The sequence below is a fragment of the Acinonyx jubatus genome, chromosome A2 (genome assembly GCF_027475565.1).
Source record: "Acinonyx jubatus isolate Ajub_Pintada_27869175 chromosome A2, VMU_Ajub_asm_v1.0, whole genome shotgun sequence".
In the NCBI taxonomy this organism is placed as follows: Eukaryota; Metazoa; Chordata; class Mammalia; order Carnivora; family Felidae; genus Acinonyx; species Acinonyx jubatus.
In genome coordinates, this window is record NC_069383.1 from 157,748,870 (window position 1) to 157,763,334 (window position 14,465).

At 54.1% G+C, this 14,465-nt stretch overlaps 1 protein-coding gene across 4 annotated transcripts in view; it reads right to left on the reverse strand.

Moving 5' to 3' along the window:
• Positions 1 to 845: 845 nt before the first annotated feature.
• Positions 846 to 14,465, reverse strand: part of ILF3 (interleukin enhancer binding factor 3) — a 28,234-nt gene continuing 14,614 nt past the window's right edge. The window contains exons 5-20 of one of the 4 annotated variants that reach the window (XM_027050404.2): positions 13,755 to 13,902; positions 12,217 to 12,308; positions 11,733 to 11,828; positions 10,943 to 11,054; positions 10,424 to 10,521; positions 9,748 to 9,859; positions 9,529 to 9,639; positions 9,020 to 9,219; positions 8,432 to 8,599; positions 7,850 to 7,975; positions 7,587 to 7,763; positions 7,336 to 7,489; positions 7,127 to 7,180; positions 3,368 to 3,733; positions 2,169 to 2,297; positions 846 to 1,523 (exon numbers count right to left, since the gene is read on the reverse strand). In XM_027050404.2, the coding sequence (XP_026906205.1) occupies positions 1,387 to 1,523; positions 2,169 to 2,297; positions 3,368 to 3,733; positions 7,127 to 7,180; positions 7,336 to 7,489; positions 7,587 to 7,763; positions 7,850 to 7,975; positions 8,432 to 8,599; positions 9,020 to 9,219; positions 9,529 to 9,639; positions 9,748 to 9,859; positions 10,424 to 10,521; positions 10,943 to 11,054; positions 11,733 to 11,828; positions 12,217 to 12,308; positions 13,755 to 13,902 (2,280 nt within the window). In that variant the 3' untranslated portion in view covers positions 846 to 1,386. Of the gene's footprint in view, positions 1,524 to 2,168; positions 2,298 to 3,367; positions 3,734 to 5,259; positions 6,677 to 7,126; positions 7,181 to 7,335; positions 7,490 to 7,586; positions 7,764 to 7,849; positions 7,988 to 8,431; positions 8,600 to 9,019; positions 9,220 to 9,528; positions 9,640 to 9,747; positions 9,860 to 10,423; positions 10,522 to 10,942; positions 11,055 to 11,732; positions 11,829 to 12,216; positions 12,309 to 13,754; positions 13,903 to 14,465 lie in introns of those variants that run through there. The other 3 variants (XM_027050403.2, XM_027050406.2, XM_027050405.2) reach the window with 3 other exon arrangements.

Genomic DNA, 14,465 nt, shown 5'->3' on the forward strand with positions numbered 1-14,465 from the left:
GGGAAGAGGAGAAGGGTCCCTGCAGACGTGCAGCCCAGACTCACTGGAGAGGCTCTTCCCAGACAGAGTCGAAGCCTGGGCAAAGGCAAGGACAGCGCCGCCCCCGCCCACCCCCTGGGGCAGGGCCAGAGTGGGGAAGGGCTGCTCTCAGGGCAGGTTTCTCCACCTCCACGTGGCTGACACTTAAGCAGAGCGGTCAGTAGCATCCTTGGCCCCCGCCCACTAGGTGACAAACGTCCCCCAATGCAAAACTGCCTGTGATTGAGATGCACCACTCCAGGGAAACCTGTTAGAACAGGGCTGGGCGGCTAGAAAGAACCCCGCCTGCACACTCGGAACCTCTGGGCCGGGGGCAGCACCACGAGGCTGCAGCTGTTGGGGACACAAAACCACACCATCCAGACAGAGAAGGTTCCAAGCTGGGCTTCCCAGATCTTGGGGTGCTTTAGCCAGATTCAACTGGCCTTTTGCAAGTTGGGTTACACGTACCAAACCTACGTAGGTTCCACTCCACAGTGACATGAAACTGTACTTAAAGCTACGCCAGAATTCACGGGGCAAGAAAGCAAGCATGCTGACTTGTGGGAGCAAACCCCTAACAGGAGCGTAGGCCACTCTGCAGACCACCTGGAGCCCCCCGGGACACTGACAAAACAAGATCCCGTGTTACCGGCTTGCTGGCCCTGGCCAACCTTGGAGTGAAGGCATCGAGAGGCCTGGAACTGGACCCTTGGGTGACAAGGGGCTGTCCTGCCACCCCCGCCCCGCATTCCCATGCTGGGAACAGTGGGGGAACCTGCCCATCACACTGCTGGTGGGTCAGACACCCAGGCCTACGACGGGCGCAGAGTTTTCTTTTTCTTTTATTTGTCTACATTCAGCTTAATTCAGATGTACTGCCTGAATGATCCAGACATACAAAAAAAACCCCACTCTTTCCCACTGGTTTTTAAAATAAAATCTTCACTTATAAAACTGAAACACTAAAGCATTAAAATACAGAAAGCTCGTTTAACTCACTTCACAAAAGCATTAACAGATGATGTATCCCTTCTGGAGCTATTTAAAGACAAACTGAGTTAACGCTAACACCAATTGTAAATAGACAGAGGGATACTTAACTGTAAGAACTCAAACCCTACTCAGACAAAGTTGTAATGGCAACTAACAAACCATCGAAGACACGGAAGTCCCAAACACAGCTAAATAAGGGTCACAGGACGGGTCACGGGAGTGACCAGCTGCACCGCACAACACAGCAATGTGGACAGGTTGGGGCGAGGGGGCCTGGAGGGGCCAGCTGACATGTTAACTGTGATGCATAAAACTGAATCTTACGACGAGGGGGAAGTGCAGAAGGTACACATCTTCACCCCTCGGGGGGCTTTATCTATACTGGTAGTTCATGCTGTGGTCTGCGTTTCTGCCGTAGCCGCCCTGTGAGGACTGGTAGGAGCTGGGAGGGCCGCTGTAATTCTGGCCGGACCCGGGGGAGTTGTAGTTGGACTGTGACGAGTAGCCTCCTAGGGAAGAGAGGGGTGAGTTAGAGCCAAGGGGCGCGGGGCTTGCCCCGCAGTCAGAGCTCCGGACCACAGCCAACAAACACCCAAGCCACGTGTGCCCACGTGGTGTCCGCGGGTGAGGCCACAGGCGGGGGGGGGCCCACCCCCACCCGTGGGGGGGGGGGGGGGTGCAGGCACTGCCTTTCCTGCGCTGTCTGGTCTGGTCGTCACTACCACCCTGTGATGTGGTGGACCCACGGACCCCGGTTTGTCAGGGGTGCGGGTGGGCCCGTATGGACAGCAGCAGTGGGAGCTGTATCTGGGGGCTGCCTGAACACAAGGCCGAGCCCAAAGCCCCTGGCCGGAGGACACACGCCAGACTGGGCCTCAGCCCTGTCAGCGTTTTTCCACATAGGTGCCAGCATCTTAAGAGCGGGGCAGCATCTGTATGTCTGCTTCTGAAAAGCCGAGAAGCTGGAGGTGTGCCCGCAGCCACGTGCCACGTCTCCGTCTCCTTGTCCCCGTCCCCACCCCACATGGAAGCCAGATGGCACGTGCCGCTGCAGCCCTGCCTACGGTGCCCGCCTGCCCGCGCCGGGCATACGATACCCCTCACCGCCGGACCCCTCCCGAGCCGTGCTGTGCCACCTGCCGATCCAGGCCCACCTTGTTTGCCTTGGTATGAGGAGCCGCCCCCAGAACCTCCGCCGTAGCCCCCGTGTGACCCTGGGTTGTAGGACGACCCGCCTGAGCCGTAGCTGTTCCCGCCGCTCCGGCCTCCACTACCACTGTAGTCTGGGGGAGAGAAGACAGTGCAGTTAAGGGGCCTCGGTGAAGACACAGCTGGGGTGGTCTGGGATCCTTGTGGCCCCGGAAGGGGCAGGCCCCAGGCTGAGACCACGGGCCTTTGCGTATCCCCCTCGTCCTGGCTGCTTAAATCTGGCACATGTCAGTTCAACTGAGGAGTGCTAGGGGCTGGCCGGTCACCAAGTTCTGAGGCCCTGTTCCACGCTGTCTTCCCACCCACTCCTCCAACCCAAGCTTCCCCCCACCTCGGGAAGCACACAGCAGCTTCTCCTCCCACCCACCTGTCACCAGGCACCCAGTGCCCTCCGCCCACACACAGAACAGCTTCTTTAAAGTCCCTGCCCCACCCTGGGGGGGTGCCTGGGAGGCTCACTCAGTTAAGCGTCAAGAGTGCTTGATTTCAACTCAGGTCATGATCTCATGGTTCATGAGGTCAAGCCCCACGTGGAGCTCTACGCTAACAGTATGGAGCCTGCTTGGGATTCTCACTCTGTACCTCTCCTGCTTGCGCACTCTCTCTCTCTCAAAATACACATTTAAGGTCCCCGGCCTTCTCGCTGACCAACGTCCCTTCACAGGAAACAAGTGCACATCTACGCTTTCCTACTCCGCTGCCAGCGCAGCTGCAGCCTGCTGGGTTTGTGCATGAGGTGGAGGGACAGGTGGAGGGAGAGGTGGAGTGGAGAAGTAGCTCACGCGCCCTCAGGGGCCTGATACAACACTGTCGCCTGAGCCCTGGAGGTCACTTCACGGCAGCCGGCCCAGACTCAGACTCCACCCTTGTGCCCCAGCCTCAACCCACAGGCCTCCTTGGCATAGGAGCCTCCGCTAGGCCTGCCTTCGGAGGAGGAGATGGATGGGAAGGGAAAGGCACGGATCTGGGCCAAGGGAACCCTGCCTCCAGGGTTTCCCTACAGCCCACCCAACAGCCAGCACCGCCCGGCTTCCTTCCAGTCCCTCGGCAAGAGGTCAGGGCAATGCTGAGCTTCCGCCACTCCACGGGATGCGCCGCTGGCCTGGACCCCGGCCAGGCCTCGGGGCCCTGGAAGCCAACTCACTGAATTTGCTCTCGTAGCTGTAGTCTGATCCGCCCCCGCCCCCGGGGGAGCTGTAGGAGTTTGAGTAGGAGGAGTAGTTGCCTTGTCCATGATTATAGCCCTTCTGCTTTCCCTGTGGGGGGCCGTAGTTGCTGTATTGGCCCTGGTTGTAGGACTGCTGCTGGCCTTGGTGGGACTGGTAGCCTGAGCCGTACGAGGGCTTCTGCTGGCCCCCGTGGGGCTGCTTCTTCCCAGCGTGTTTCGGGGGCACTGGTGAGTTGTAGCTGTCGCCTTGGTAGTAGGAGCCGTAGCCAGAGGAGCCACCACCGCCCCCGCCGCCGCCACCACCGGCATTCCCAGAATGCCCTCCGTTGCTGTAGAACTGACCTAAACAGGAAGGCAGCGGGTCAGGCATAGGATGGGGGAGCCGGGGGAGGGGAAAGACAGGGAAGGTCGTGGCTGTGGGTCCTGAAGGCTGACCCGCAAGCCCACTGCCCAGGCCAGGGCAGAGGAATGGAGGTGGGAGGGCGAGGAGCAGTGGCTCCGGTCCTTAAAGCAGCCTGGTTTGGACTGGTCCAGCCTTCAGCTCCACTCACCCATCAGCTGATGACAACAATGGATCTTTGCCAAGCAGCGGCAGGACAGCACGCCAACAGCAGCTTTTGCAGCGGATGTCAACATTACAATGAGATGAGATCCGAGCGCGAGATGACATTCACGACTGTTACCCAGATGTCCCCAACGGTGACAGGGAAAAAAGCAAAGCCCCAGAGAAGCAGCCGGCCCCCCCCACCTCCCCCCCGCTGTGCTGGGAAGAGGCTCTGCAGTCACAGGCCTGGGTGACCCCCAGACATTTAATGAGGCCCCTAAACCTGGTTTCATTCCTGGAACAACTAGTCTGACATGGTTGTTGGAGGAACAAACGGAGACTTGGCCAAATGACCTGGGGCGTCTCTCTGGTGTGACTCGTGCAAACGTGGGGGAAAGGAGACTGGCTAAAAAGGCAGGATCAGAACATCCAGGCTGGGCCTCAAGCTACAGCCTCAGACGGCCCCCCAGAGGGCCCCTCCTTGTTCCCAGCACAGCTGCCGGGGGCAGGCGGACCGAGCAGGATTGACAAGCGTGCAGGGAGGCCGCCACATTCTCAGACCCTGAAGCTGAGAATGTCACAGTAAGACTCTCCTTTGGTCACCAGGTGTAGATCCCACGAGACAGGTATGTCCACACCCCACCCCCACCAGACACTCAGGTGGGCCGATGGGGGATGGGTGGGCTAAAGTGCGGTGGGAGGAAGGGGAGGCCGGGGCGTGTGGGTGGCTCTTGAGCCCAGCAGGGCAATCCCCAGCGCTCACGTGGGGGCAGCGGAGCTCCTGGCTCCCGGGGCAGGGGTGCCTGCGGGCACGCCTTTGCTGGTCGGTGCTGCCCATCTACAGACAGCCTGGTGCCCCTCCACCCCGCACCGTGCCCAGGGTGAGAGGGAGGGGGAGGGACACTCCCACACAGCCTAGCCTTCCTTCCCACTTAACATCAAGGGTTCCCCGCCTTTTGGGTAGAGTTCTAATCTGGGAGTCATCACGTGCCTTCCACCCACTGGAGATGTGCACCCCACACTGCCATGTCTTGGATTGTTTGAACAAGAATTTGGATAAAACTGACCTGTGACATCAGTTTATTTTCTTCAGGCGGCCTCCTCCACCCCTCCACCCGCCCCCATCACAAAGCCAAAACACCAAGAAGGACATGGCCCACGATGCAAGGGAACAAACATGCGGAGGCCTGGCCAGGAGGCTGGAGGACAGGAGGTCCTCTTCAGACCCCTTCTCAGAACCCCGCCACCTCGGCTGCCCCACAGCCTAAACTGAACACCTCCTCGTCCCTCCTCAGGCACAGGAATGAATGAAGACGCCAAGTACTGAGGACTTGTTACTTTAACATGTATTGATTAAAAAAAAAAAAAATAATAAAGGGGGGGGGGGAGTAGTTTTCAACGTCATTTCAGGATAACTATTTCCTGGTATAAAAAGACATTATTCTCAAACAATAACTTTCTAAAAAAAAAAATACATCATGCAAAGTTTTAAAAAGTTTCACTGAATGTTTCAAACCTCTGGGAACAAACTGTATAGTAACCATTTTGACCAGTTTTTGCCGAAGAAACGCAAAATCTTGCAAGTCAACTCAAAGACAGGCTTTGTGGCAAAGGCCTGCTGACCAGAGCCCAACCATGCCCTTTCCAAGAAGGACTTCCACTAGGAAATGGGGGTCTCAGCAAAGAATCCCACTGCCTCCGTGTGCCTCTGCACACAGGGAGAAGTCAGAAACTCCAGCCTGCACCCTAAGGTGAGAGGGCAGAAGATTCCAGATCTTCTGGAATCCATCATGGCTGCACACCCAGCAGCACAGGCCCCGCTGAGGCCGGTTCTTCACTGGAGAATTGGGCTACGTATTAAGTCTTTCTGCTTAATTCTTTTTAAAGCCCCGTTAAAACAAAAAACAAACTCTAGAATCCCATGCATTTGCAGCTGTGATTAGGACTTGCAAAATTCCACGTTCTCTCTCCCTCAGAGCCTGTCTGTTTCCTGCACTAATAATGGAAGCACAGTTTTGATACCTTTGAGAGTTCACCTCTAACTAAACCAGCCACGAAATACCGCATTCCCAAACAAGAACCCACCAGAGCATTTACAAAAGGCGGGAGAGGTTAACTTAGCACAATGTACAATTCCCGATGTTCCCCACGTTTTACAAGATTTAAAAAAAAAAAAAAAAAAAGGAAAAAAAAAAGGCAGTTGCTCTGGATTCAGATGTGATAAAATCGTTTTCATTACTGTCAAAGGCATCAACCAGATTTGGGAATTTGTTAAAATGTTAAAAATTCATACAAAACCTGCTGTAAATTAAGACAAAGGTAGATTAAAATGCATTATTATCTGTCTCTTAAATAAAGTAATGCTTTCCATAAAAAGCAAAGGTGGGCTTTTGCCTTGATGCTGACCAACGCTGGCTCTAGAATTCTGTGCAATTCTGCACAAAAATGCATTCTCTGAAAATTGTTTTCCACTTATTGTGAACTTCAATATGACCAAGTTCAAAGGCAAATCACGATAAAAACTGCCATTGTCTTAAATTCTGCAGGCTAAGAGTTTCAGACAAGCTGCGGTGACAAGCCACGGTTGAGAAACCCAGTGAAGCACAGGGGCACAGCACGGACACTTTGGGTTTTGGAGTTCGAGAAAATTGGAGTAAAAAGTTGATTTTGTGTGCAATACTTTTAGATGCTCTAGGAAGACCCAAAATCATGATAGCCGTAGCAGTCTGTGAAAAAGTCACCTACAAAAGGGGGAGACAGAGCAGAGAAAAAAAATTAGAATTCTTTTGAAAAATGGCACAGAGCGCCACATTTGAAATTCATGTTTTAGATTTCTCTGCTCCTGTAACCCCCCAGTGAAGGCTCCTTCTCAAGACAAGAGCTGTGCACTGTCAGGAAAAGCATAATCACAGGACTGGTGTTTCGCATGGCTTAAAGCAGAGAAATTTAAAATTCTGACTTTTAAGAAATTTTCAAGTCACACAAATACATGTGTTAACATTTAAAGAACACACTACACTCTTGCAGAATAGGGGCTTGAGGACTGTCTGCCCTAATCACTGGGAAAAGGTGCGAGCCGCTCTTAAATCTCAAGGCGGCTGCTGCTGGTGGGCCGCCCCGTCCTAACTCCGGCGTGGGAGCTCCGCTGTAGCTTCCCCCCAAACCGCAGACAAAGAGAAACACACACTTACTGTAGCCTGCCGTTGCCGAGCTGCCTCCGTACCCATAGCTGCCATATCCGGCGCCTGGAAAGGAACAGACAGGGTTACGGGGTGGAAGGCGGGGCCGCCCTGCCCCCGCCTCTCCCAGAGTCTCCCGCCGGTCACCCGATCCCAGGGGACCCACACGCTCCCAGGAGCAAGCAGGGCCCGTGGGGACGACACGGGATGAGAGTCCTTACCAGCGTTCATGTAGCCTCCGTGGTTGGCGCCACCAAATCCTCTCCCTCTCCCTCGACCTCGGATGTTCCCTCCTCTCCCCCGCCCTCGGAGGTTGGGGGGCGGGGGCACTTCATTATGCATGGGGCCTCCCATGCCGAAGCCAGGGTTATGTGGCTGCACGGGGAAAGAACGGAGACCAGTTACGTTCACCTCACACCCCAACCACGGGTGAGCTCGTGCCACGGCCGGAGACCACGGGGGCACCGCTTACCTTAGCAGCAAATTTCGGTCCACCTCTCACAGGCACGGGGGCTCTCTTCTTCTTGTTGGCTTCCAGGGCGAGAGGGGCATCGGGGAACAGCTTTTCTAGTGCAGCGAGAGCAGCATATGCTTTTGCCACCTTTTTGTTTGAGCCAGCACCCTGAAACTTCTGTCCATCCACCTCGACCTGGGAAGAACAGACGTGTGTCGGTGTGGCCCGACGCCACCCTCTCCTGTGGCAGGGGGACTCTCCTGGGGGAGCTGGCCGCTCACCTCCATGACGAAGCGCTTGTCGTGGCTGCCCCCAGTCTCGGAGATGAGCTCGTACTTGAGGCCGCGCCTCTTCTCATTGAGTTCCATAACAGGGTTCTTGCCGTGCTTGGTCAGGATCGGCCCCTGCTGTTTTACGTTCTCAGGGAAAACAGAAAAGAAAACCAAAAAACTCAGCTAAGGGCTTTCCAGCACGTATAGGAAGGCAGCCACCCCTGAATCATGAAAAGACGCCCTCCACGCTATCTCCCCTGCTATCTCTCACCACCCTCGCCCCCCCGGCCTCTGGGAGTCATCTGAGGGCCTCCCAGCAACGGGACTGCCTCCACCTGCATCCGACTTCTGGGGAATGACTTGACTTTGACCCAGGGCTGCCCCACTGCAGCCCTGGGCACTGGGTCAACATCAGCAGGGCCCTCTTGGTCGTGGCTCAAAGGCTCACGCCCAGCTCCCTGTATAGGTTCCTGGACTGGAAGTTACTCTTTTTGGGGAAAATGAGCAGGACCAGTAACCACCCTGATTTCATAGAACACAGAACTGCCTGCTGCATCCTGCCGGGCACTCCGGCACCCACCACGTGCTCACCTCGGCAGTGGGATCTGAGGGGAAGGTGGCGCTGGGGGTCGAAGCGGCTTCCACCACAGGTGGAGGGGCCACCACTGCCGGCTTCGCTTCCGTTTCCTCGGCCGAGTCCTCCCCCTTGCTGGAGTCTCTGCCTTCAGCGCCGGTAGGGAGGCCCATGTCCTGTAACACCTGCAGGCGGGACACCCGCAGGGCCCCCAGTTAGGGAGGGCTTCGTACCAGAACCAACCACGCAGCTCTCCCCCCACCCCCTGGATCCTGAATCAGAAGCTTCTAGGGTGGCATCCAGCAATCCAGAGGGTGTTTTCTCCACTAGCCATCCCGCTCCCTTTCCAGCACGAAACTCTGATGCCCAGCCACATCTGGGGACTCTCTGTCAGCCACAACGACAAAGCTATTCTTCCACGTAGGATTTGGCACACATTCAAAAATCGACTCCTCCCAATTTTCACGCACCCTCTCTAAGCCTCACGCTGTCCACACTGGGGGTTTCGAGACCGTGTAATGGTTCTGAAGGAGCCCGACACACAGAACCGCTTCTGTTGTCCTCAGAACAAGCACACGGTGCACAACACTGCTCACCACACTTACCTTAACGGCCACATGAAGCTTGGCAGTCTTTTTGGACGGTCCAGAGGCCTCGAATGAGTTGCCATCTACCTCCACAGACATGGTAAAGATGGGGGCGTGGACTGGACCGGTCTGGGAAACCAGCTTATACTGCAGTCCTGGCTTCAGCTGGTTTAGTCTCATGAGAGCATTCATAGCCTGAGGCGGCTCTGCCTTCTCCTCTAGAGAGAGAACACCAACATCATTCTGGACTATCAGCCAACGCTCAACTGGGGAGGAGGAACCGCTGCTGGTGGCCTCCTATGGCACGGCACAGCGGCCCAGGCGCCGGCACAGGCCAAGGCCTCATCTGTGTCGTTCCCGAGTACGTTCACCCCACTTTTTGTTCTACGTCTACGTTACGGTTAGTCATTTCAGAAAAGATCACATCTGAGAAAACTAAAGCCAAAGCGAGCATCTCGTCACTCTGGGATGACTCTTAATTGAGCCAGATGGAAGATACACTAAGGGCTAGAAGTGAATGCTGGTACCTTTCTTCTGAATCTTCTTCTTCTTTTTGCTGGGAGACTTTTCCTCCCCGTCTTCCTCCATCGGGCGTTTCATGGGTGTAATGGCATAGGTGGTGCTGGGGGGGATTTGAACTGAAGGAAGAGACCACGAGAGAAACAGCTGAGAATCCCTCCTGTGCTCTGCGAGGAGTCCGTGCTGCCGCCACCCAGCCTGGGGCCCAGGCCCCACGGCATGCTTACCTGTGTAGTCCACTGGGTTTTCATTCTTTGGTTTCTTGGGCATCTTAGAAGGCAGAGGGTCCATACCCAGAACTTTATGGAGCTGGCCAAACGCAGCAAGCCGCAGAGCATGCTGGAGAAGGGGAAGAGGACCTGACTTAGCCGCCCTGTGCTCCTCGCCAAAGTGTGTGCGCTTGCTAATACCTTCTGGAAGGGGTGGGAGCTGAGGGGGTTGCTAAGGGTCTCCCCTACAACAGCAAGGGGTCCCCCAACAGCCAGGGGAAGGCCTGTCAGGGCCCAGCCTTGCTGTGGGGGAAGGCCAGCCTGTGACCACCCCCCTCAACAGGAATACAGGAGACCCCAACCTGGGGACTGGTTGCCACACGGAGCCACGTGGTGGGCCTGCAAGGGAAGGACCCTGGAGCAGTCCACACAGCAAATACATCTCCCCGCTGAACTCGGTGTCCAAAAACAGCACTCGAGCAGGCCGAGGGGATAGGCGACAAGCACGCGTGGCGCCAGGGGAAAGAAGCAGCCCAGATTGGGGCGCCCTGTATCAGGCACGATCCCTTCACCTTCGATCCCCAACCTGAGCCTACGAGTCCAGTGGCTACCCTGAAAATACCCAGTAATGGAACTGGAAGCCAGTGATTACAGACTGGGTAAGGGCTCACGTTGGCAATGGCGATGACTATACCTGCGCACTCTGTGTGATATCTTCCCGTTGCTGTCTGTCTAGATGCCCAATAGCATCAGTGGCTTCTTTTTCACAAGGGTCATAAATGCCAGAACCATCTGAAGGCAGGAAACAAGGAAGATATGCAGAGGATTATCTTTTAGCATCTCGGAAGAGTTGTGTTGGCTGAGGGAACCAGGTGCGTTACCCCCCACGCCCCATCCACACCCAGCTCTGGAAAACACGCTGAGCTCGGTGACCCACTCGGCATCCAGCCCATGAGAGAAATAATCCACGTGTCTCAGAGCAAGGAGCTCGCGTGGGAGTGGGTCACCACTGCCCCGGATCCGCCCTGAGTCACAGCTGCGGAGCCGGCACAGGGCTGGATATGATGGTGCAAGAGGGTAGTCACATGCTTCAGTCCTAGGGGGGACACGGGGCTGCTGCTGCCCTAACCCGGTCAAGGGACCCGCCAGGAAGTGGCCTCAGGGCCTCAATCCCTGTCCTTTCCCTGCAACTTGCAAAGCACAAGGCCCCAACCTGGCATCACGATGCCCGACGCCAGGCACTCCAGCACTCTCCGCAGGGCCTCGCCGGCACCCATGGGTCTGTTGGCTGTGCCGATGGACTTCTCACAAAGAAGCTCGAGGGGCTGAAAGGCAAGACGGACAGTTAACTCCACTGTCCAGAAGGTGGTTGGCCTGTATCGAGGAGCTGTCACTGTGTGTGTGTTTAGGGGGAGGGGGATATCAGAGCACTCCAAGTTCACAAGTTGAGGCTAAACCAAAGACAGGACAACTAGAGCCCAGCTGGGTAACTTTTCCTTAAAGAGATAACCGTTAAATCTTTCAGACTGTAGAAGCCAGAAGCCAAGAAGCCAAGACGTGGCCTTTATGTAGGTGCTTGTATTTATTATGTAGCCACTTAAAAATATAAAACCCACTCTCAACTATGGGCTGTAGACAAACAGGCAGCTGGCCAGACTGGCTTATGGGCCCCAGAGTTTGCTGAACCCTTTCCAAGAGCAGCTACAAAAATGCTTCTTCTTGGAGTAGAGCATATCACAGGAAGTGCTACCTGGCCAGCCCTCTCCTTAGGCCAAGCTCTGTGCCCACCACGGGGTGGGGCGGGAGGGGGGGTTCTGGTCTAGCTCTCATCCCCCACCCAGGGTGTGGCACAAAGTGCTCGCTCAATATATGGCTAGCACAGGGGTGCCTCGGCCACACCCCGAAGCGCCACTCGGGCCCAGTTACCATAACGTACTACTGGGATATGGGAGAAAGTCTCTGTGCCCACGAACCCCAGATGGCCACGGCTACGAGGTCCTTACCCATCCTCTGAGGGGACCCCAGGTGGGCACGCGGGTACACAGGTCCCTCAGGACCCGGATGACAATGACACACGACTTCAGCCCGTTGGCTCTGGCCTAGAGAACAAAGTACAGGCTCTTTACACCAAGGAACCTCCCTCAACACAAGGCAAACATGAAAAACACGAGTCTCAAGGCGCTACTTTGTCAAGGGTAAACGGTGAACGTTCAAGACCATCAAGTGCGTGGTCAGTGGCAACTTCACCAGGTGGACGAGAACAAGGTTACTCTTGGCACAAAGCAGCAGCAGCCCACCTACTCAGTCACAAGCCTCCTCTGGGGGTGTCAAATTTGTCTGTGCGCGCTCCTTTAGCAACTGCACGCCTGCAGGTACTAAGTGCGGCACGGCGATCTTCAATGTTACCGAAACTTTATGGTGAAAGTTAGCCAAGCTAAAACTTAGGAATTCTCTACCAAAAGACAAATAGAAGAACAAAATGCAAACCTGGAACCACTTGGCGTGTCGGAGGGACGCCAAGGCAGCAAGGCATTTCTGCCTGTCCAGAACGTCCGGGGGATCGTTGACTGATAGCGTTTCTATTCATGGATGGAATAAGAAGACAAGGCACAGTTTGACCAAGGGGTTTCTGTCAGGTGGAAAGGGGATGTGGCAGCTTCCTAAAGGGCAGCTGAGGCTCCCAGAATCTCAAGTCCTCTCCACCCTAGACCAGGGAAGGAGAAGCTAGAGTGTGTTTAACTCTGCCCTGAGGAGATCATAAAAATCGGAGGCCCCTCCAAAAAAACAAAAACAAAAAACAGTAACAAAAACAAAAGTGGGAAATTACTCTAAAAGGAATAATCCCATGGGGGAGGGGGACAGATAGGTGGATCCTATCTTCTAATAGACAATTACCTTGCTTCCTCCCCATGATCTCCCAATAAATTAGCTATGCTAAAAATTTCAATAGCAAAAAAAACGCAAAAGCAAAAAAAAAAAAAAAAAAAAAACACAAAAAAACCACCAAAAAACAAAAAAGAAACAACCCTCCCTCCAAAAAAAACAAAAAAAACAAAAAAAGAACCCAAAAATAAAAACAACCAAAATAGGTGGGGGGAGTGGAAATAAACTCCCTCTCTGCTTCCCACAACGGCCATCCCCTGAGGCATCTGCAGCAAAGGGGACCACCTCCGCCCACCAGGCGGGACTGCCCTAGCCCCAGCCCTTGACAGAGAGAGTCCTGTTGGTCAAAGGTCCAGCGTCCCTAAATCGATAATTGGAATCAGGTATCAGAACCAAAGGTAATCAAATAGCAACAAGGGCGCAGAGTGTGAGCCTCTGCTGCAGCAGAACCGGGGCACTGTCACTGCTGCCAGTTGCGTGTCAGGGATTTGGATAAGGCCTGTTACCTTCACTCTGCGGTGTGAGATCTGTGATTAAAAAACATCCGCATGGAAGAGACGCGTGAGGGGCCCTTGGTGGCCTTTCAATGGTGAAAGCATTAGAAGTCTCTGAGGTTTTGGTTTGAAAATCACACAATTGTTGAAAACTTTATCCAAAACTCTGTATCAACTCTTTGCATTTCCATCACGGCAGCTGATAAAAGCAGCCAATGGAAGAGGACAAACCAAGAAGCCCTCGGTTCTGCTGCAACACAAGCTGTTTGCACAACTCCATCGTGATGTTCATGCAGAAACCATCTGGTTGTCTTCCGTAATTTAAAAGCCATAAAATCACCAGGGACACCCTTTTTCAAGGCCAAAGAACGCTCGACAGAAAAACCAAGTTTAACACTGATGAGAACATTGAAGGATTAAGATAAAAATGGTGCAATCCTCTATGAAAAGTGCTACTCACTTTTAGTGCAACCGTTTTGTCAAACTCCCAAGCACTGAAACTGAACGGGAGGTGTGACCTCAGAGTAAAGGTGGTCAAAGCTACACCGATATCCTTTTATCAAAGCAGTCTAAAACTGAATAGCACATTTGGCTGGCGAGGGAACACCAAGTTTCCAAAGTCCTGCTGGCCTTTCTCAGCCTCCCTACCTCCGGCTAATACTTTCTCCATTTCTTCTCTGACAACAGGGGAGGTCAGGTGGATGGTCAGGGACAATGGAGGCTCTTTTGTGTTTTTTATCACAATCGCAGCATCATCGACAGACTGGAGTATTTCGTACTTGTCTTCTGTAACAGCCTACAAAAGAAAATGCAACTTTCAAAACATACTTCTTCCTCAAGGCTGGCAATCAACAGCTGTATCTGTCTCTGCTGGTTACCACAGCACACATGTCAACTTCTTGGGGTGTGACATGAGAGCAGTGCCTTCATCTAGGGTATCAGGACCTCCCTCTTACTGACTGGGTCTTTAGCCACTTTCTGTGTACTCCAGAGTGGAGGTCTCTACGCAGAGAAACTTTCACGGGGAGCTTTGCAAAACAAAGCTTTAGGTTCTGGGCCAAGGAGACCAAGGGTACGAATCTTTACTTTGTCGCTGGCTAGTTGTGTAACTTTGGGCACATCACTTAATCTCATTAAGATGCTGGTGTCTAATTTCTAACATGGACTTAGTGACACGACCCACACCAGGAGGCCGCAGGAGGCTTACACGGACACCACACGGAAAGCACAACACCCAGCAGAGCGGGCATCCACCACCCGTATTTCCATACTGAGATGAGCAGCCATCAGTGTGGGAAAAAAAACTGTGTAGTAAGAGAATTTGTGTCACATTATGCGTTAAGAAAAAAAGCATATATT